At 35.3% G+C, this 23,627-nt stretch overlaps 1 protein-coding gene across 1 annotated transcript in view; it reads right to left on the bottom strand.

The window, feature by feature from the left end:
• Positions 1–290: 290 nt before the first annotated feature.
• The window catches only part of LOC121367997 (helicase ARIP4-like), a 32,021-nt gene continuing 8,684 nt past the window's right edge, over positions 291–23,627 (bottom strand). Inside the window, exons 4-22 of the mRNA XM_041492487.1 lie at positions 22,685–22,774; positions 21,575–21,834; positions 20,174–20,522; positions 19,247–19,414; positions 18,249–18,363; positions 17,393–17,620; positions 16,643–16,820; positions 15,929–16,111; positions 15,173–15,291; positions 14,912–15,015; positions 14,198–14,297; positions 13,458–13,663; positions 12,366–12,439; positions 11,683–11,784; positions 9,335–9,516; positions 7,988–8,154; positions 5,974–6,195; positions 4,118–5,464; positions 291–2,865 (exon numbers count right to left, since the gene is read on the bottom strand). Coding sequence (XP_041348421.1) covers positions 2,114–2,865; positions 4,118–5,464; positions 5,974–6,195; positions 7,988–8,154; positions 9,335–9,516; positions 11,683–11,784; positions 12,366–12,439; positions 13,458–13,663; positions 14,198–14,297; positions 14,912–15,015; positions 15,173–15,291; positions 15,929–16,111; positions 16,643–16,820; positions 17,393–17,620; positions 18,249–18,363; positions 19,247–19,414; positions 20,174–20,522; positions 21,575–21,834; positions 22,685–22,774 — 4,946 coding nt within the window. The 3' untranslated portion in view covers positions 291–2,113. The remainder of the gene's footprint in view (positions 2,866–4,117; positions 5,465–5,973; positions 6,196–7,987; positions 8,155–9,334; positions 9,517–11,682; positions 11,785–12,365; positions 12,440–13,457; positions 13,664–14,197; positions 14,298–14,911; positions 15,016–15,172; positions 15,292–15,928; positions 16,112–16,642; positions 16,821–17,392; positions 17,621–18,248; positions 18,364–19,246; positions 19,415–20,173; positions 20,523–21,574; positions 21,835–22,684; positions 22,775–23,627) is intronic.

Below are 23,627 nucleotides of genomic sequence, written 5' to 3'. Positions count from 1 at the left end.
ATCTTTTATATGCATCATCCGACAGACTGGATAGCACACACCATGGCCTTTGATATACCAGCCGTGGTGCACTGGCTGGAACGAGAAATATGCAGCTGGATGAATGCAATGAATGCAATATCTTAGGTATGAAACAGAACTGGGTGATCTATTCTAAATGCTTAATATTAAACACATTCTACAGACTGCAGCTTTAAGTGACGACAACACTTGTGAAATATAAGCATTACCACGTGTACAACATCCAAATTACAATGTTCTTAAACTGATAAAGATAATTAAAACAATACCATTGTTTCAGACTTTAATGGTACATGTGGAGTAAACACATGAGCAATTAATAATTTTATAACAATTACCTATTCATGTATTCATGTCAAAATATTTGGTCATCTACCTTACACACTCTAGTATGTAAAGTGCTGTATACATGTAACAAAAGAATGTATAGACAATTCTCCGAAATCCATATATTTCACTGAAATATATGTACGTACACCTAACTAAATCTATACTAATAATAGGACACAAAATAACATTACATGTATGATCTTTAATATAATACAAATTCCACATCAAGTGCTACAAAAAAGTCACAAAATGTAATTCAAGATGTTCTATGTAACAAGCCTGCTTGTCCTCCAACATTTGTATTTTTTTTAGCTCCAATAAATAGATAATAAGAATCCATTTGAAGTATACAATTGATTAAATAACTGTGTTAAATAACATTTAATAGAAATTAGAAAACATTATTTAATATTTTGCCAAATGCATACAGCATGTAGCAGAGTTGAATACGTATTTCATTGTGGAAAGGGTTGATAAAAATACTTCCAATATTAATTTGTAGCCAATGGATATCTTCTGTTTCAACTAATATTAAATAGTAAAAAAACTACATGATCCACAGAAAGTGGTGGAATTTTCTATGCAAATCTGATTACAGTAGCTAAAAATTCTTAAATATACATAATACAAATCATTTGATAGAAATCATTAAATGGTATTTTGTTGAGAAACATCATGTACAGTTGTTAACCAACTGTATGACTTATTCAAAATAGTTAACATATCACATTTCCTTTTATATAAAAAACAATTACAGGATTTTCAATAATTTTTTATAAACTGTAAAATAGTCTTTACTGCAAATGGAAATTTATTTGTTAAGTTTTCCTTCCTTTTGAGGGAAGAGGGGTGGGGTGTAGAAGACTATGCAATGTAGTTTTTTGTGTGTGCTGTGCAGTTGTAAACTTTATTTTCTGCAAAACAAAGTAATATACGTTGTTTTTTTCTTTTTAATTTTCGATTTTTATAAATAGAACAAAGCTACATACTGCCACTTTTAATTTACCATAAATCACATTACAAGTACATTACTTCGCAAATATATCTCATCTCCATTCAACTCAAACCATAATTAGTAATTAATATTGTACATCTATAAACATTACTGTATAGTAAATATCTACCAGTACCCGTTTTACATGTTATCTGAACAGAATGGGTTTAAGTAAATGCCAATAGACATGTAAAGTGGATGCTGAATTAGACTTTTCTCCAGACCCATAAAAACCGCTAACAGACAGTGATATGTAGTAAAAATTATAAAAAGAGATATAATATAGCAAAATCACCAAACTCCTTTGTTTTTAGTCGTGTATCTTTTTTGTTCTGCACCGATTTTGTTATTAGACTCAGTGCAATTTTTTTTTACATCTCATGATCATTCCAAACTGAAGTCTTCACAGCAATTATTAAATACAACTTTGATAATAATGGAGGGAAAACGCACTATAATGTCTAAAAAATAAGTAATCTAGCAATTACAGGTTTAATAATAATTTTTAATGTCACAATAAAAAAGATAATATATCTCTTTTCCTTTTTTTTTTTTCAACAAAGAATAGTAAACATGCACAGCATGTGTAGATGTGTATTGTCGAATAGATTGAGAAAAAAAAAGGTCACATAAAAAAGGTCACATACTATAATATACATACACACACAAACATACACACACACACACAACATTGCACTCGAAATAACACCAAGAGAAATGTAAGAATACACGGAGATGAAACAGTAGTTGTCCATACACACATTGTTTTCAGTCACCTTGATCCCCTTGACTGGATGTGGAATTGGGCGTGTTGCGAGTATTCGAGTCAGCCTCCTGACTAGTGTTCGTGTTCTGCTGATACTGGTTCATGTGGCCCATCTGCTGCTGGGGATACGTCATGGGCTGGTTCATCATCGGTGGCATCGCCATCGGCATGTACATGGGCGCTGGGTTGGCGCTGGGCATCATGAAGGGATGCATCGGTGGGTACGACATGGGTGGCGGCGCAAACCCGTACATGCTCTGCTGGTAGGGCATCCCAAAGGGCATGTGGTTGTTGTGGCCTGCTGCCGGCGACACCATCGACTGGTTACCCTGGTTACTCTGACTGCTGCTCACTGTGCTGGTGTTCGAGGTTTGGCTGATCGCCGGAGCTGGGTAGCCCTGACCCATCCCGGCTCCAAACATGCCGGGATGACCACTGGGCATCATTGAGACAGGCGCTGGCATTCCCATCGAGAAGTTCGGTTGGTAGCCCATGCCAGGGTTGGGAGCCATGAAAGGTGGGTAGGAATAGCCTCCGAGGCCTGCTTGTAAGAACGGGTTCGGAGCAATCGGTAGCTGTGTGCTGCTGTTATTGCTGTGGTCCTCCTGCGATAACGGACTGTCTGACGGCGTTATCCGCTCTAGACCACCGAACAGGTCATCATCGGGAACACTCTTAACGGCAGGTTTTATTTTCCGTAATTTCTTTCCGTTGTTAGTTAAATGAGCTGACTTCTCCGAGTTGTTTGTTGAGGCTGAAATGAGACAAGTTAGTGACGTTGTAGTAGTGCTTATTCAGGGTGTTCGTTACATTTTAAGAAACAGTTACTATATTTACCACCTCCCAAAACAATGATGATCTGAACATTTTCTTGTTAAAACAAGAATTCTGCAGAATTAAATGTCTTGCCTACAGTGCTGTCCAGTTTATCGGCGCACCTAAGAATTCAAAGACCATTTTCTATGTGAACACTGTGAAATACTTTATAAAATGTCTCTCGAGCCAAAGAAGCAGTGCATAATCTTAGATATACTACAAATTGATTTATGTCTGTAGAAAATAAACATTTTAAAATTGTACATAAATGTAGGCACCCCCTTGTATCCAAAATAATTTGAATGTCCAGTGATTCGGCGCAGTAGATGTGGATTAGTGACCCCACTATTTATAGACCGCCCATGACCTCACTTTGTAGCCAATAAAACATACACTATTGTTCCAGGATTATTTTAGCACTTTCTTGTTTTTTCTTGTTAAAAATATTACAAGGAAAATAAACTATTACACATGATTGGCTTCCAAATAATTTTCTCAAGTGGCACAGTTTGTCATTACTGCAGATGCATGTTCATTGTTACATCCCACTTGGCATTCTAGTGGGACGTATCACTTTGATATGTACCAAGATATAAAGAAACTGTATTTTAATTGCCATATTTATGGGGGGTAATGAAAACATAACGTTTATCTTTATTACCTGCAGGCTAAATGTTTTAGGCAATGCTATGCACACTCAAATATTTCAGATTAACATGATTAACTTTTCCGTTGCTTTCCATAATGTAGTCGCAATGTTTCAGCAGAATACGAAGTGATCCGAGTTCAGTGAAAAACAGCGAAGTGTGATTCTCATACATAATGTACATTTTAATCCTGTTAATCATTGGGACCGAATCATTGTATTAGCCGCTTTGACGGATTGTAATTTTAATATGTGTTTGAGATGTATATGGTGCCAAGACAAATAAATCTTGTTGCAAAAATTTTTTTTTTATTAAATCTCACAACTGTTTAACTTTTATAATAAGTTTTCCAAGATTCTGAAGTGATACATAATATGCACACTTTAACAGAACATTGTTATTAGGTATTTTGCCACAAAAAAAGTAGGAAAAATAGGACAAAGACCAATTAGGTATTTGAAAAAAAGGTAGGAAAAAAGTAGGATCGCTGGATAGCCTGGAAATGGATAGCCTGCAAATGATGCAAAAAAAAAAATCACTGACCTGATTGCAGAGGCTGCTGCCATGAGTCCTCTGTATGCCCAATCTTGGGAATCTGATGATGAAAGTCATGATATGGGTAAGAAGAAAATCCATAACTCGGACCTCCAGTGAAAAGGTCTGGTTGTGAAGGTCCCTGATTGCCCTGGTTGAAATAAGCAGACTCATCTGATTCTGAATCCTCATCGTCAAAGTCATCAGGAAGATCAAACTTCACCGAATTGTCCTGGGAGTCCGAGACATTGCTGGGCGGTGGCTGAGACATGCCTTCAGAATGTCTGGAGTCAGAGTCCAAGAGAAGTGAATCTGTTGAGTTGGACCTACAACTCATCAGAGACGATTCGGACTGAATTCTCAACATGTTCAGCATGGATGACTCCGACTGAATGGTCCTCATGTTCGACATCGGCAATTCCGACTGAATATTCCTCATGTTTGATGACACAGACGGTCCTGACTGAATATTCCTCATGTTTGGTGACACAGAAGGTCCTGACTGAATATTTCTCATGTTTGATGACACAGATGGTCCTGACTGAATATTCCGTATGTTTGTTGACACAGACGATCCTGACCGAATAGTCCTCATGCTTCCCATGGGCATTTCCGACTGCATAATCCTCATGTTTGACATGGGCATTTCTGACTGCACATTCCGCATGTTTGCCATAGATGTTTCTGACTGAACAGTTTTCATGCTAGACGTAGGCATTCCTGACTGGACTGACATAAGTGTTCCCGACTGAATTGGCCTGGTATCGGACTTGGGTAATTCCATCTGAACGGTCCGTGTACTCGAAACAGATGATTCTGCCTGAACTGATGTGGGTGACGCTGAATGAACACTCTGAATGTTCTGTGAAGCTGAAGTTGTCTGTGCTATGCTCACCACGGGCAATGTAGATGATTCTGAATGAACAGCAGATGCCACATTCTGTAACAAAGAATTAGATGGACTGCCTGCTGTGTCCATCTCATTTGATTCTGGCGAACTGGATTTATTCTTATCGTTCAACTCTGACGAACTAGCACTCGGAACCTGCTTGTTCATCTGGCCTGAGTTTAAGTACTGATTTAAAGAATCTGTAAGTGGGGTCTTCACGAACGTATCCCTTTTCACCTTCACGGTTCCTCCCGATGCACCTATGATGTTCAGAGATGTTATTTTGCTCACTGATGTCTGCTGTGATTTGAGAAGATCGTTCACAGCTTTCGTCTGAGAAAAGATTGTTTTGAAGAGATCAGATCCTAGATTGTCTGCCTGTGGTGTGCTCGTCTGTGCCTGGGCTGATACAGTGGTTGGCTGACTAGCGGTGGACACTGTCGTAGTTGTAGATTCGATGGATTGGGCTACAAAATAGAAAATTAATAATGCAAGAACCAGGAGTCAAATTTTAAATATGTAGTAACAAAGTAGATATAGTTGATATTATTTAAAAAAAATTAATAATGCAAGATTCCAGGAGTCAAATTCCAAATATGTAGGGTAGGTGTTTGAAAATTATTAAAAAGTGGCCAATTAAAACAACTTTTTATGAGCCAAATACTAAATATGGTAGCCACTTGGTATGCAAATTAGCAACTGGTTAATTTGGCGATGGATAGGGCGAGCCCTTGATTAACAATTAAATAAGTGCACTGTGGTGCAATCTGTTTTAAAAATGACTAATGTTCCTTTACCTGCATGTTATGAAGTTCAGTTGATCTAGTAAAGTTTACAAAGTTTGAATCCTATGAATTCACAGCATCTCAGAAGACACAGAAAATACCACCTACCGCCTGTCAGCCAATCTACTTCATTTGAATAAATTATATTTAAAACAAACAAAACAAACCTACAGTAAATAAAAGTGCATTACCTGTTGATTGGGTAGCTGTACTGGTACTGGTGGACACTGTTCCCGACAGAGTAGTCACAATGCTGGCTTTAGCATTCTTCGAGCGGACAGCAAACAGCTTCCCGTCACTGGTGCGAATGTAAACACCTTTCAATGTCTTTATTATGAGAACATTCTGACCAGCAGGGATCCGGCGTGGCATACCTGCCTGGGTGTTGGTATTGTTGCCAGGCAACACAATATCTGAAATTAATAAACAAGTGATGATAATTAAACACTAAACCATATTTCACAGAACTATGCAGTATCTATAATTGGTGATAGCAATACAGATTCTGCCTAGGTGATATGGTATGGACATACATAGTACTAATAAAATCCACTTTCATCTGTTAATGAATGTATGTTTACAACTTCCTCAACATAAACAACTGAAATCAGTTTAAAGTTTGTTTTTTGTTTAACAACACCACTAGAGCACATTGATTAAGTAAGCATTGGCTATTGGATGTCAAACATTTGGTAATTCATCAGAGGAAACCCGCTACATTTTTTATAATGCAACAAGGGTTCTTTTATATGCACTTTCCCACAGACAGGAAAGCACATACCACAGCCTTTGACTGGTTGGAACGAGAAAAACCCCAATCAGGTGAATAGATCCAGCAAGGTGGTTCGATCCTGCGACGCAAAGCACCTCATGCGAGCACTCAACCGACTGAGCTAAATCCTACCCCAACTGCATCTGATGCTGGGTGTGAAACAAAATGAAAGGTACATATTAGTATAAATTAAATGTGGTTAAACTATTCAGACAGTATAAAACTTTGGTAAACCAATCACATCTATTAAGCTACTATATGTATACTGTAGATAGGGAAAAAAGACACCACAGCCATGTTCTACAAAAAAAAAACATAGTGAAAAATATAGAAAAACAATATTATGAAAAATAATAATTAATAAACCAGAATGGGGTCAGAAGATCAATTCCATTTGTTAATGCAGGGCTTCTAGATTATGGTAGCCCCACTCCCATGGCGAGTGATATTCAATGTTGGGCTGGTAAATAACTACTATTGCCATGCCCAATGCTAGTGAAAAAAAGGGTCAAATCTTGCAGTTGTCTATTTTGAAAATATGAATATCCTGCCCCCACCCCAACTCATCAATGTTAGTGTTTTAAAGCTGCATTTCCCTCTTTAGATGACATATCTGATTATTACTATTATTTAGTCAAATTGTATTAACTTAAAGTAAAGTAGGGCTAGTGAATTTATAATTATGACCAGTCAATTTTTTTAATCACCGATCCCATGGCTAGCGGATTTTATACAAATTCTAGAAGACTTGTAATGGTAAAAGACATTATTCCTAACATATTTTATGACATACAACATTAATACATCTACCGAGAAAACAAAGCAGGATCAGGTCAGGTCATATGGTATTATGTGTACATTCAGAACAAGCTGTTGTAGTGCATGCCTGTCTGGGCACAGGTGCTGGCCTCAGCTTGCTCCGTCCAGGACAGGAAAAGGGTTGGAGTGGGTGGGAGAGAAAACCGCTCGCGATGGCAAGTGCAGTGGAGCACAAGCAGCCCAACCAGGGTCACTAGCAGACAGAGGCTATTTTGATGCTATTGAATTTTGAATATCCCGTAGGTCAAAAAGGAAATATGGCGCAGGGTCAAAATCAGTTAATTCCTATATGACTATTGTATCTTTTGGTGTACTTTGGAATTCTTATAGCTTAATATGTGATCAGAGAGAAATACTATCTACTACTATACTTTCACAAATACTTGAAGAAGAAGAAAAAGAAATGCCTCTTAAAAACTGAAAATACACCCAAACCATTCACGGGTTATACTAAAAACAAAAACAAAGGAAGAAGAAAATATGTTTCAATTTGCTTAACCATCTTAATGAATGATTTTCTAAATTTAATGTGCAAACAAAAAATGGATTGCAAAAATTTAGATCTGCACAAGCAATGGGTGCCATGTAATTTTCAGAGGCCTCAAAAAGGTTACCTGTCGTAGTAATAACTTGATGAACTGTGACACCAGGTCGAACAAGTGATCCAAACTGAGAGGCTTTGTCACCGGGAATCCTCAGTCTCATTGGCACTGGTGTGGAGATCATTGGTTTAACACTTGCCACAGGTCGAGACGGATATATCCGCTTGATGAATGGCCTCCTGGGGACAATAATTAATATTATGATGTAACAAGAAAAACTAAATTCATCACAATGTTAATAAAAGAAAACAAAAAAGAATCATATGCTGTTGGCATATATACCTCATTTTAGCAAACAGTTTAAATGTTTTATGACAATAATTCAAGTTTGGCTTCAAGCAGAAAAAAACAGAAACAACAAACATGTTCCTTTTTTTTCAATTTGGAAACACATTGGTCAAAATATAAATCAACTGCATGAAACCAGTTAAGAAACCTGCTCATTATAATTTCTCAATGATGTATTAAAAAGTCTATATTTTCTTTCTTTTAATTAATGATGTAACATGCAAAATTAACCCGTTTCAATTAATTAAGAAAATTGTTTTAATCTAAATCTTGGTTTTTTAAAACAAGTTTTAAGATGAGCATCCACATGTGCAACTATAACCAGACTTTCATCCTTTCCGTTGGAATAGTAACACTTCTATCTCACCCTCCAACTTTGTCAAACTAAGTCCAAACCAAAATGTTAACAACTATGATAAACTGCTCTACTACTTTTTTTTTTTTTCGATTTTACCCACATTTTGTCCAGAGAGAAATCTTGGAAAAACCATTGCAATGACATGGATTCCACATACTAGATGATAACCATGTCAGCTATATCGACTTCACTGAGATCACATAGGGCAAAAAGCATGTAATTTTGTGCCGGCTGTCATTTTGACTTTTTATGAAATATTCTCCAAAAGGGGTGAAAGGATATGACTTAATCTAACAATGTCATAACATGTTATGATATAAAAACAAACGTGATAACTTCATATTAATTTTTTTTAGTAGTATTTGTTTGTTAAAAAGATACCACTAGAGATCATTGATTTTATATTAATTATGTCATATATTTTGGAGGCTTTCACACCTCTTGAAGAGTATTTCATAAAAAAGCAAAATGGCAGACGGCAGAAAACTGCATGTATTTTGCCCTATGCTATCTCAGCGAAGTCGATACTGGTGACATGGTTAGTCTCTTATGTGGAATCTGTGTCACTGTAATAGGTTTTTTCACAACTTGTGTCTGGACAAAATTTGGGGGAAATGTAACAGTATTTAAAGGTAGGAGAGTAATTTATTGTAGCTGTTAACAATTTGGTTCAGACTTTAGATGGGATAAGAAAAACAGTGGCAATGGCATACACAAAAGTATTGTTTGGCTGACTCCCGGGTCCACGAGGATAGAATGTAGTGTAAGATGGCCGGCTGTACGACACGTTCATCTTCTTGTCTCTGGCATAGCCTTCCTTTGCTAACTGTTTCTCTCGCTTAGTGAGACGCAATTCCTTTCTGTCTATTAGTAACGACTCATGTCTGAAGGGATCCTGAAAATACACACACATATAATTGATACACAAATATATGAAGGAAGGAAAGAAATGTTTTATTTAACAATGCACTCAACACATACATAGCCCAGTGGTAAAGCGTTCGCTCAATGCGTGGTTGGTTTGGGATCGATCCTAGTCAGTGGGCCCAGTGGGCTATTTCTCGTTCCAGCCAGTGCACCACGACTGGCATATCAAAGGCTGTGGTATGTACTACCCTGTCTGTGGGATGGTGCATATAAAAGATCCCTTGCTGCATTGTTAAACAAAAACATTTCCTTCCGTCACTCAACACATTTTATTTACGGTTATATGGCATCAGACATATGGTTAAGGACCACACATATATTGAGAGGAAACCCGCTGTCGCCACTTCATGGGCTACTCTTTTCGATTAGCAGCAAGGGATCTTTTATATGCACCATCCCACAGACAGGGTAGTACATACCACAACCTTTGATATACCAGTCGTGGTGCACTGGCTGGAACGAGAAATAACCCAATGGGCCCACCAATGGGAATCGATTCCAGATCGATCGCGCATCGAGCGGGCAATTTACTACTGGGCTATATCTCGCCCCCACAAATATATGAATATTATCAGTAAAAACATCTATCATAACAAGCATTCTGAGAATATAGCTAAAGCAACAAATCTTCATTTCTCCTAAATTCAAGGGTCATAACTATCTAAAATTGGCAACTCCCTATGAAAGTCAAACTTTATTTGTAACTACATGATAAACATAAACACAAAATTTCAGCTCAGTATCTTGAGGTATTGAGAAAAAAAAACCTATATGTAGGACAGAAAGGCAGACAAATCCTATAGTTCATTTATGTTCTGAAATTAAAAGGTGCAAACTTCAGAAGATAAGTTCTAATTTCAAAGCAAAGTTTAAGGTAAATGATTTGGTTAATGAAAATGTTCATGTACCCGAACAATCAATTATTCAATATTCAATTCTTTATTCCGTTTTTAGGCCATAGCCCATTTACAGACAACAAAAGGTGACATTTGAAGGACCCGTTGTTCAACAATTCATATAGCAAACTAAATATCATTTAGCTGCAATTAGTTTGTATATAGATTTTAGCAAGAATAACAATATTGTATTTCTAACAATTATTTTTGGTGTACATTATCTCATATAGGTCTACAAATTAACTTATATCCCACTATTATAGTTTTGATTCATATAATTTATTCTCATATTTATTATTTTCCTTTATTACCATACCCCACCCTCACCCACACACTCTTTATCAACGTGTAGTCAGCTTATGATTGTTGAACAACTGGACCTTTGTGCAGGTGACATTATTCCAAAGTACCACTATATGAACATCATAGTTATAATCTTCTATGCATTTACATTACACACCAGATCTGTAACTTACACCACTTCTTTCCTTTCTTAACTGCAATGCTTTAGCTAAATAAATACCTAAACCTTTTAGTATATTTTCATTTCTTGTAGACATCAATCAATTACCTTTAGTCTGTTCCTCAATTCTATAAACAAATATTTTTGTAAATAATTTCAGTTTGGTTTGACGCAAGAAGAAAAGTAAAAGTGTTTTGGAAATGACAAAAATACTATTTTTCAGTCGGCTCAGAAATATATAACTTGTAGTAAATTCCATAGCATGTAAAAAAGATGTTCCCTACGGGACGAACTATAAGTGAAAATCACATGAACCAACTTTCGGTTACCTATAGTAAGATTCTGAAATACTGTCCCCTCATATTTTATTTTCTTCTGACACGCTAATAAGAAATTGTCTAACATTCTATTTTATGACAGACTGACAGTTAAAGTTTGTTTTGTTTAATGACACAGCTAGAGCACATTGATTAGTTAATCATTGCCTATTGGCTGTCAAACATTTGGTAATTCTGACACGTAGTCATCAGAAGATACCCACTAAAACATTTTCATTAGCAGCAAAGGATCTTTTATGTGCACTTTTCCACAGACAGGAAAGCATGTACCACAGCCTTTGACTGGTTGGAACAAGAAAAACCCCAATCAGGTGAATCAATCTACTGAGGTGGTTTGATTCTGCGATGTAAACACCTCGGGTGGGCACTCAATCGACTGAGCTAAATCTCGCCCCTGGAAGACTGACAGAAAAACACATGTATGTATCAAGTAATACCTTTGTGAGCCACTGTCCCTGTTCACCGAGCACAGAATCAAGCACTGAATCTTCATGTTGGTTTGCACAACTGCTGAAATCAACTTGAGGCAGGTCTCTGTCCTGAAATCACAAAGTAAGTACTATTATTAATTTAATCGGCAAGCTGTTTCCTGAAATCGCAAAGCAAGTACTATTATTAATTTATTCGGCAAGTTATGTTTCCCCCTATTATAGCATGATAAAGTTGTGAGAGGATGAAACAGAGCTCCCCAACACTGACATTATCTATTTTTCTGGGGCCAATAAAATAGGTTGAACTGAAAAAGAAAAGAAAAAGAAAAATTCAGAAAGTTCAATATCCAGGCATTGTCACACAAACATAAAAGGCCACTTATAATTTCCCCATGTACACACACTGGGACGGAGGTGGTTAATGCCAGTATAAGCATTTAAAACAAAAAATATGCCTTGCGAAATCAGTATTTTTGATGTACCCTTTTAATATGGGTAGCGTCTTTGTTCACTTGGAAAAATATTGACAAGAATGCCTATTTATGTGCTTAAAATAAATGTGCTTCTCCAAATGTATGAAATGATGAATTTTTATTAAAGTCTGAAACTCCTCTAAAATTCAAATCGAGCAATAAATATGTTTTACTAATTTAGATGTAAATGCATGCAAAGTGAGTTAGAAAACAAACCTCATAGACCAAGAGATTTCCAACTTGATTGGAAGTAAACTTGTGGTCTGGGTTCAGTTCATCCACAACACGATCTGTCAAAGCATACCAGATTTTAATTGGATAAAACAATAAATAAAATAAACAAGCATTTATAGAGTACTACTAAATCAATGTCCCCTACAAGGCTCAACAAATTTCATATCTCTTAAGTTCAAGAGCCATAACTCTATTAAAATATGGGTAAACCACCATGAAAGTTAAACTTAATCTGTAAAAGTACATGATAAAACAACATACAAAATATCATTTCAATATCTTCAGGCAACAAAAAAAAAAAGTACGGATTTTTTTTTTTTTTTAATCTCCTAAATTCAAGGACCATAATTCTGTGATAAAAGGGTAAATCATACTGAAAGTCAAATGTGATCTGTAATAGTACACGATAAATCTATGTACACAACATTTCAGGTCAGTATCTTGAAGCATTGCAAAAAGAAAGTCTGGAAATCTTTTTTTCAAATCTCCCAGGTTCAAGGGTCATAACTCAAAAATGGGTAAATTGTCATTAAAGTCAAACTTCATCTGTAGTAATACATTTTAAAGCCATACACAAAAATTCAGCTCCATATCTTTTGGTTGGTTGTTCGCCATGGCCAAAACTTAACTTTCATTCATATAATGTTTCCATTCAAGAGTTAGATTACACATATGTTATAGATCTACAAAGATTTACAGGCAAATTGTGACTAATTTTTTTCATAAACATGAAATGTTATATTTTCATAAGCTTCAGCTTTAATGGCATAGGAACACAATTATTTTCTAATGCAACCACAGTCATATTATTTTGTACTGTAAACCGTTATTCCATGACATCACTTACATTATGTCATATAATGCAGTTAAGGTTATCCAGCTTTGTTGTAGACAGCAAAGTTATTTTTATATTAAAAACCAGTTAAAAGTGACAATGGGTAATAAAGAGAATAACAGCTTATTACGTGGAGTTACAAATTATCTGTCCCTCGTGAATTAATGTTATAAAACCCTTGCCAGCGGCTCAGGTTTACAACATTCATTCATGCTTATCAAGTAAAACACTGCACTAACCTGACATGCCCTGTTTGGAAATCTGTCTGTCATAGATCTTCTTTTCCATGGTGTTGTCTGTTACAAACCGGTACACGAATGAACACTTTTTCTGTCCAAAACGGAACACACGACAAACAGCCTGACAGTCATGACATGGATTCCAGGAAGCATCAAGCACTATGACTCGGTTGGCACCAATCAGATTTATTCCAAGACAACCAGCTCTGTAAACAATTTTTATTTATGTCAGCATCCTTAGTTTAGGTAAGTGTCCTGAGCCCCATTCCATGAAGCGATCTTAACACTAAGATCACCATAAGTGCATAACTAGCTTATGCACTTCTTAGTACTAAGATTGCGTCTTGGAATGAGGCCCTGATCCTTACTCATAGGGTGGGGTTGGGGGTTGGAGGTCATCCCTTCTTTGTCCCAATCATAACAACATGTGGTCTTGTGTATTTACAGCTGACAAAATTCAGCATGTTTGTAAGTGCCAATCTTATTATTCAAAATGAATGTTTTATTCATTGTGAAAAATATCAACAAATGAAAAAAATATATTCATTGCACTATTAAAAATGTTCAAATTGTAATTCCATTACATTTTACTAGACCTTAACAATGTTGATTTGCAGAACTCACAGCATATTGTGATACAAACACTGGGCCACACCAAGTACTAATCCTATTATACAAGTGGGTTGAACTACTAATTGAAGATTTACAAGAAAATAAATCAACTGATCAGTGACTGTTACCTGGTGGACAGCAAGAAAACCCAGATTTTGTCATTGGTAGGATCATTGAAAGAGTTGATCAGCTTCTCTCGATCAGTGCCAGATGTGCTACCATCCAGACCTACAAGTTAACAACAATATAGGAAAATACCATTCCTAAATTAAAACAATAAATCGGCTTTTCAGTGAAAATGATTTTAAATTCTAGATATTTTAATATTTAAGTAAACAGTCTACATAATTATGTATTTTATTAATAGAGCTGCAACAGATTAATGTACCTGTTTTTGAAATTTGTGAAGAAACTGAAACATAATGGGCCCAATTTATAAAGCCTGTTTCAGACTTACACATGCGTGTAACTACATTTATCCTGTAACCACTGTTTCTATTGACAGAATATGATGATGGATAAAGCAGTCATATCCTGCTACTAGCAGGATAAAGATAATAACTGCAGGATAAAGATAATAACTAGTTCAGGCCGAATGAGAAATTCCGTTCGGCAGAGCCTAGCATAATTTCCCATTCTTACCGTCACAGGATAAAGTAGATATCCAATGTCATTAACTAGTTATTCTCGATATATTTACTATGCATACACACCTGCATTTAAAAAAACCAGACTACGTAAATTCAGCCGTAAATATTTAACAGCAGAATCTGGACATGCAGATTTGTTTTAATGAGACTGAAGTACATGAGGATGAAGACAATAATTGTAAGCACACTTACGATAATAGGACTTGTTTTTTGCCCATTTTTCATTCATATCAGGTCTGGGAACATCTTCTTTACTCAGAAAGTCTTCCACGATACTCAGAGTTAACAAACTTTGGCTGAAACACAAAACACTCATACATTACTGGGATACGATTATATGGTCTGACAAAAACAACAATTGTTCTGGGGATGTCCCCAAAAAACATTAGATAGAGTAGGTTGGCTTTTAAAACTTTAATTTTTTTTAATGAACAGCACAGAGTACCATCTTACCTGAAGACAAGAACCTTATCACCAATGGCAAGTGAATGCTTGAGGACTGAATAGAGAATAGCCATCTTGCCACCATTATCTAACAATCCAGACGTGTAGTCTTTTAAAATCTCCTGTGACTGAAAAACACCAAGCAATGCATTTAAAAACATTTTATGAAATTTACCTAGTAGATATCTTTATCAGTCCCATACATTAATTCCACACGAAGTAAATTAATAAAAGTTTTATTGTATCCAGAATTAACCAAGAAAATGCTACAAAAATGGGATAAAAGTGCTAGAATAAACTTTATGAATTAGCTGTATGCAGTTTTTAGACTTTGTAAGCTATTATGATAGCAAGCAGTATTAGAGTTAATTTTGCATACAGTCAGGCTAAAGAAGTGCTATGTTACAATATTTTGCTAATTTAGCCTCTTTTCAAAAAAAAATTTTAAATGTTTAAAAACGGACAAAAATCAACACCTACTCGGAAATAGAAAGGAAAGTTCAACATCACCCTAGTACTGTATGTACCAAGGACATTTTTAGATAGATTTTCAAAAATGAAATATGTCTATTTGATGAGCCAAAATCAAACTGAAAATGAAGGCTTTTTAATCTCAAATTGTAAAATTGAATCCTTTATGTCAAAGCATAAAAATAGATTTTGAAAACAGAAATAAGTCCATTAGTTGAGCCAAATTCAAACTAAAAATAAAGGCTTTTTAAAAAAATTTTAAAATGGAACTGTATACGCCAAAACACCACTCACCCATTCGTAAGAAATGGCATTTTCTAGTTTGCGGTCTGAAAACATGTCAGATTTGATTTTGATCCCAGCAGCTGGCTTGGTCTTCTTTTTGGTAGTTCCAGTTTCTGTGTCAATGTCAAGGTCATTGTCGTCAATTTCATTCTTCTTCAAAACCTTATGCAACACATCAGGATGATTCCAGATCTGAATACCGTAACAAAAACATTAACACAAATTATTTTAACTTACTTAACACTCATACATTTAAACAGGATTCAAGCAAGAACATTATCCCCCCCCCCCCCCCCCCCCCCCAACTGTCATCACCCTGTCCACTGCCAAATGCTAATTTTTATACAAAGAGGCTGCAACATTTAGTCTTTGGTTAATAACATGTCCCTTAATTTATAATTTTAATAATTTTCAACAAAATACTCTATATATGTACAAATTGGCTAAACCAAAATGCATTCCAGTGCGAGTCCTGCTCCATCCAACTAACAAGATCATTAACATTTTAAAGTTATGCAATGTAATTGGAGCTCTTCGTGTTGCACCCTGTACATTGCCAAATTAGCCAACTGATATAACATTTAGTCTTTAGCTAATAACATTATCACTAAATTAACCACTTTTTAATCATGTTCAATGAAATACTCTACATATCTGAAAACAAGCTAAGCCAAAATTGGGTACAGTGTGAGCCCTGCAGTGTTGTAAACATCTTGTACATACCTTACAACAAACAGCAAAAGCTTTGAGTGGGTTATTGTTGGCCCAGGCACACAAGGCTGAATCAGTCAGCGTCCCCATGAATTTGTTGTACAGGGCTCGTTGGACCGGTGACATTCGAATCAAAAACACATACTCATACTTTGGTGGAAGTGCCGATTTCAACACTGTGTGACCTCGCCTGTGTAATAAAAAATTCAGATATAAGTAACTGACATACAGAAATGTTTAAAAGAACAATAAAGATAACTGGTTAATATATGATAAAACTTGGTATCAAGTATTATCAAGTTTATATATATATATATATATATATATATGCTGTTCTGTGCATGTAAAAAGATTCCTTGCTTGTAATGGAAAACTGTAGCAGAGTTTTCTTTAAGATTATTTATCCGACATCCAGTAGCCAATGATTAATAAATCAATATTCTTTAATGGCATACTTCAGCTGCATTTTCCCACCCCATACCTACAATAGTCTAGACATCTCAACAAATGGCTATAATTTTTTAATATGTATATGGTATCCACTTTCCATCATGTGACTACCTCCTCCTTTTCCCTCTGCTCAATGGAGGTCAAGGGGTGAGGGGGATATTCTTGGTGAGAGGTCACATTAATGTATAAAAAGAAAACTTTTCCTTTTGGTCTTTGAGAGTCCTAATTAAAAAACTGCTAACTTATTTATTACCCCCTATACATAAGATTCAAGTTATGACCTGACCTGACCTAATATTTTTAAAACTCTACCTCTGGACAAATCCTTCCAAAAGACTATGAAGAACGTATGCTCTGTATCGCATGAGTTTGATGTCCTGGGGTGTGCTGTCAGCACACTGTCCATTCATGATAGGCCTTTCAAACATGTTCGTGAACTCGGTCCTAGTACCGAGGAAGGATGGGCGGACAAAATCCACCATGCACCAGTACTCCACCAGATTGTTCTGTAGTGGGTAGCCTGTAAGCACCACCCTCCGTCTGAAACATAAACAGGGGTCATCATGTTTCATGTAATAATACTAATACACCAGTTCTAAAGGAAAAAGATGTAATACAAGGTTTATGATATGCCGGTATATATATTTTGAGATAATGCACCCAACAAACTGGGATGATGTGTATAAACACTGTAGATGTATTATTACTATTACATATATATATATATATTTTTTTTTAAATGGAAGAATTGTTACCATGGTAAGAAACAAAACCAAGTAGACTAACTATGACTACCCAGGATTATAACTGATAAAAACATCTGGAATTATCATCAGGCATTAAAATATTTTTTTGCATTAACCTGAATGTTCAACCTATTTCTTAAAACTGAATTTTTTAATCATGGCTAGTAAATTTTTTTAAATCACTGATCCTATGGCTAGTGGATTTTTATAAAAATGCTACAAGCCCTGAGGCATTTGAAGATGGCAGTGATGGGGAGGGAGGGGGCAGTAATATATTAATCTGATTTCGAATGGGGGGGGGGGGGGGGGGGGGCAGTGCCTTCTCCCACCCCGCGATTAGGATGCCTATCCTTTTGGAAGAGCCTAATTAAATAATGAGTTTGTTATCGGTGAAATCAATTTGTAGTTTTTGCCAGCTGTACCTTGTTCTGATATTCTTCAAGGCCTGAGATATGCCTGCATGACTGTTCTTGATCCGATGACCTTCATCACACACAACTAGATCTGGACCAGGGTTCACCAAAGCTCCATGTATATCTAAAATATAAAATAAAACTGAATCGTTATTTAGTAATTATAATATATCAAAACTCCAGGGATATGTGAAATTAAGGAACTGATTTGTCTTTTAATAATAATATATCAAAGTTCCAGGGATATTTAAAATAAAACATTGTTATTTGAAAACTGAATGTATATCTAAAATAAACAAGAGTACCAGTGAGGTACATGATACACCCATCAAGAGTTTGATAGAAAACCATAGATATTAATGAATATGTTACAGGTATGATTAATTTCTAATTATGTGAAATTTTTGCAATGTGATGGATGAACAGTTTGTTTTGGACCAACTACATGTGAGGTTTGATGCAAGATACAATCCGGACAAGGATTTACTGTTATGTGCAGTAGACCGTGAAAAGTAGGTCACAGTGACCTAGTTACAGCTAGTAATAGTACGCAACACTCCGCCATCCCAAATTGTTCCTACATGTGAGGTTTGATGGTCCTGTGTGCATCTGTATGCAAGATATGGTCTGGACAAGAAAAGTTTAACATACAGACATACGGACGGATAACATCAAACCATAATATGACCCATCATAGACAGGCATATAAAAATGTATGTAATAATAACAAATTAATTTTTTAAAATAATAACCAACTTATTTTGGTAGCAAATAACCATCTTGATTTTTTTTTTTTTTAAATTATGGTCCCCATTATATATTTTTTTTTAATTAGTTGAACTGGAAGTGTGGAAACAAGTAAATTATGAGATTTGGTGAAAGAATATGAAAAATACAGAGCTTATTATTAGTGTAAAAACACAAAAAGTAAACTAATTTAAAAAAAAATTTAATTTCCATACATTCTCTACAAAGACAGAAGGAAGAGATAAATTCACACAACCCACCAATCATAAGAGTTTTGTTCATGTCTTCCTCTTCAACATCAATAACCTCAGGTTCATTCGTCTTCTTCTTCGATTTCTTTGGTTTGATCGGAAAGGCTCGCCGTGATGAAAGCAGACGATACATCTCATATCCCATAAGCAACACACCACCATTTTTATACCATTCACCTAAAAAAGCAAGAAAAAAAAGCATGCAATACTGAATGTTTTTCACAACTTAAAAAAGATAAACAAATCTGGAAAACTGTCCACTCTGTTTTGTCCGTTTGCTGATGCTTAAAGTCAAATAAACTTTTTTACAACTCTAATATTGTAGTAAAAACAAGAATTCTGCAGGAATTAAATGTCTCGACTACCATAAAGATTTTTGGTGCACTGTGATAACATCCATAGGGACAATTATAAACCAAATTTTATTGAACTAAATGCAACACTTTAATGCAAATTTTGATGCCATTGCCACTACAGTCAGAAAAGCAATACCAATACTTTGTAAAAGTGAGAGAACAAACAGAAAGCATTCTCAAACATCTGTATAATTTTCTATAACATGTATGCTTTTAGATCAAGCAGTGTCTGTAAATTTAAAAACATAAGTTTAGTTTATATTTCTTTTATTTTTTTTATTTTTTTTAAATGACACTATCAGAAGAAATCATTTTGGTTTAACTAATTTTCAAATATGAAGAATATTTTCTTGAAAATTATTAAAATGTGCTTTAAATTTAAAGAATATTTTATTAGCTAAATACTAACTGTTGTAGTCACTTTGTGTAAAAATTAGCAATTAGCTAAATTGGCAATGAAAATGATGTGCCCTGATCAATTATTTAAAGGTTTGGAAGAGAAAAAATGCAAAACCGACCCTTTAAAAAAACCCCAACCTTTTATTAGCCTTTATTTTCTTCAAAATTCAAAATAGCTCACCTATAACTTTGGCTCTTGAAGCTGTCGTCTTGTAACTGTCATTGAGCACAAAGACTTGGAAAGCACGGTACAAGATGTCAGGAGCATCCGGTGTCCCCTCTTCGTCCGGTTTCTTTGTGGGCAGCCACATGTTGAACTCATTGTTCCAGTTCTGCAGGGTGTTGATGGGCACTATACAGATTGCCGTTTTGGCATCCGTGTAGCGTAGAAATATATCAATGAAACCAATCATCTGAATAGTTTTACCCAAGCCCATACTGTGAGCAAGAATACACCCAAATCCACTGCTGGTCTTAAAGCGAGCCAGCGATTCCACCAGATTGTCATACAAAAATCGGACACCTCCAATCTAGATGAAAGAAAATGATATTAATGAATATGTGCATTTTTCCTAGTTTTTAGTGGTCAGAATGATGTGTAATCGTTTATTAAAAATCCATGCCAAGAAATAGTTACACTAAACAAAATGCTTACTTAAAAATTACATTTGAATAACTTTATCAGAACTATTAAGTAAATTGAAAAAAAAAAAAAAAAAAAAGTTTTCCCCCCCCCCCCCCCCCCACAGTGGTATAAATACCTTAAAAAATAATGCACTCTTAAAAAAGGCCATTCACATATAACTGTGGAAAATAAAGCTGAAATATTAATGTTTGAAATTGTTTATTTTTTTGTTTGGAGTAAATACTATGTAGCTAGTAATAGAGGCACAATTTGTGTAAATTCAGCTGCAGAACCAAAAAATTGCAAATAAAATTACATCCATCTACTACAAGCAATGGGGAAGGAAATTAAAAAAAGAAGTACAAAATGAATCAAGGCACAGTAAAATAGCATCTTCTAGGTAGACAACCTAAACAAGAGTACTGGTGAGGTACATGATATGCCCGTCAGGAGTTTGTTGGAGAACCATAGATATTAATTAATATGTTACGGGTATGATTCAATTCTAATTATGTAAATATAGACAACTTATTTGATTTATTTGTATCACAGGATCCTAGTAATTGTATGCGACACCACCATTCCAAGTTATTCCTACATGTGAGGTTTGATGGTCCTGTATGCATCTGTATGCAAGATATGGTCCGGACAAGAAAAAGTTAACAGACGGACGTACGGACAATGCCATACCATAATATGACCCATCATAGATGGGAGAATAAAAAAAAAGGACTCTTCTAAACAAAAAGGATAAATTTTAGCATTGGCGAGAGGAGATGGGAGGGGGGGAAGGGGGGGGGGGAGATGTGTCTGCCAGTTGTTAATGCCACTATCAAAGTTAGTTACCACACAGGTATATACAGTAAAATAATAATGTGAGCATAAGTTACAAATTCCCACCCCACCCCCAAAAATAATAATAATTACTATGGACCATTACATTATATGAATACTCACTTGATGTGGTTTAATTGCCCTAGCTATCTGAGGAGCCAGGTAGACGTCTGGGTCAAATGGCGGATGACCGATATTGACGTGGACACGGCCCATGTCGTCTCGCTGGTTGCACTCATCATTGATGTGCGAACCTCCATTGTTAGGATCTTCCTCCTCAATCTCCTCTTCCTCGGGATCACTCGGGACGATGAAACATTCATCAGGCTCTTCCTCTTCCTCCTCCTCCTCACTGCTACTGCTCACATCTATAATACACGGATCTGGAAAGAACAAATAATAATTAAAGAGGGAAAGTCTGACAACAGTTTTAACAAAATCTGTATTAATAATATCCAATATTATTTTCAGATATCCAGTAGCGGATAGTTTTGTTCATGTTAGGTTATTAAACATTCATTCCCCATCCACACATCAACCTGCATGCCCACCTTCGGGTTTACAACATTAATTCTCTTGGGGCAGATAACTAATCACAAATTACGTCACTTTTCTAGTCATTTTTCCTTTTAGCCATAAAGCATATTAATACAGTGTTTTCAATGTTTTTTAAAATTTAACACATACATAATGTCATCTCCTGATATTTGATCACAACTTGGCAAAACATTTTTTTAAAATAAAGTTTTAACTTTATTATTTGGTTTTAACTTTATCATAAAGTTAACTTTTAAACCATGAATTAACAGTACGATTCGCCTAAAATTAAAACCAGGTTCAATAAAATACCTAATGCTAATTTAACATTTAGAAAACATTAACCTGTTCATGGACAGACATACCATGAACAGGCAGGTTTTGGCAATAGAGCTGACCACAACAGGCATCACAGGTGTGGCAAACCTGTGTTAACAAGTTACATAACGATCATAAAACATTTCAATTAAGACAGGCAGCAAGCTGCTTACAATTAAAATTGTATTCAGTTTGAAATTATAGACTCTAATAGTATGAGACTTTAAAATTTTTGTATACATGTGATGCCATTAGAGATTTCATACTAGACTTTAAAACGGTTTATAAGCAAAGGCCCGGTTCATGTGGTAAACTTGTATGTTTTAAAAATAATAGTTTACTGTAACCTATAAATGGTTTAAATAAATACAATATTACCTTTGTCTTTAACTTTTTCCACTTTTTTGTCTTCAGTGTCCAGAAGTTTTATTTCCTTGCTTGCCGCTTTCTCTGCCTCCTCTTCCGCAACTGTTTAAAAAAAATTATATGCTGCTATGAAATTCAATTTCAAATTAAGTAAGTAAACCTTTTTACAAGTCTACCTAATCTACTATAAATTCAACTAGAATAATGCCAGGGGTTCTAGAATATTTTGAAAATTCACTTGCCATAGGGCCAGTGGATTTGAAAATTCACTGGCCATGGTACAAAATTCAATTTTAACTGTTGATAAAACATAAAAACAGTAAATTAAAATAATTAACTTTTTAATGTCCATTTTTCATACTGGGATCATGCTTAATCAATTTCTCAATTTACACAACAGATAAGACTCATTGGGCATGCTTTATGGTTTGTTTAGAAAAATATGCAAATAATTTTCATCAGTTTAGAATAAAATTTTAAAATAATTATTTCCACTAAAACCACCTAAGTTATAAAAAATAATCCATGTTACCGAGATATTACAACAATTAACAGCATTATTTACTTATGAATGGGAACTCACCCCCCATACACCCCCTCAAAAAAACAAAAAGAGAAAAGAAACAATTAAGAACCTTTATTGGCATAAAGTGTACATGTATTGCAGTTTAAGGCTTACCCCCAAACCCCCCACCCACCCCACCCATCCCGCATATTATTAGTATTAGAGTAACAAATCTTTGGATTCCAGTGTAAAAAACAAAATGGCGGAAAACCAATGAACTTTTCTTTTTCCAATGTTTACACTTTATAACTTTAATAAAGTTATATCAGTAGGTATATTGATGTCATGGATGGGTCAGAGATTATTGGTGGCTAACTATTTGTTAGTGAAATATTGCATGTGATAGCAAATCGAAAGAAGTGACTTGTAGATGTTTCTTTTGTTTTTGTA

The sequence above is a fragment of the Gigantopelta aegis genome, chromosome 3 (genome assembly GCF_016097555.1).
Source record: "Gigantopelta aegis isolate Gae_Host chromosome 3, Gae_host_genome, whole genome shotgun sequence".
NCBI lineage: Eukaryota > Metazoa > Mollusca > Gastropoda > Neomphalida > Peltospiridae > Gigantopelta > Gigantopelta aegis.
The sequence above is the reverse complement of the archived record's forward strand: the minus strand, read 5'-3'. Positions and strand labels throughout refer to the sequence as shown.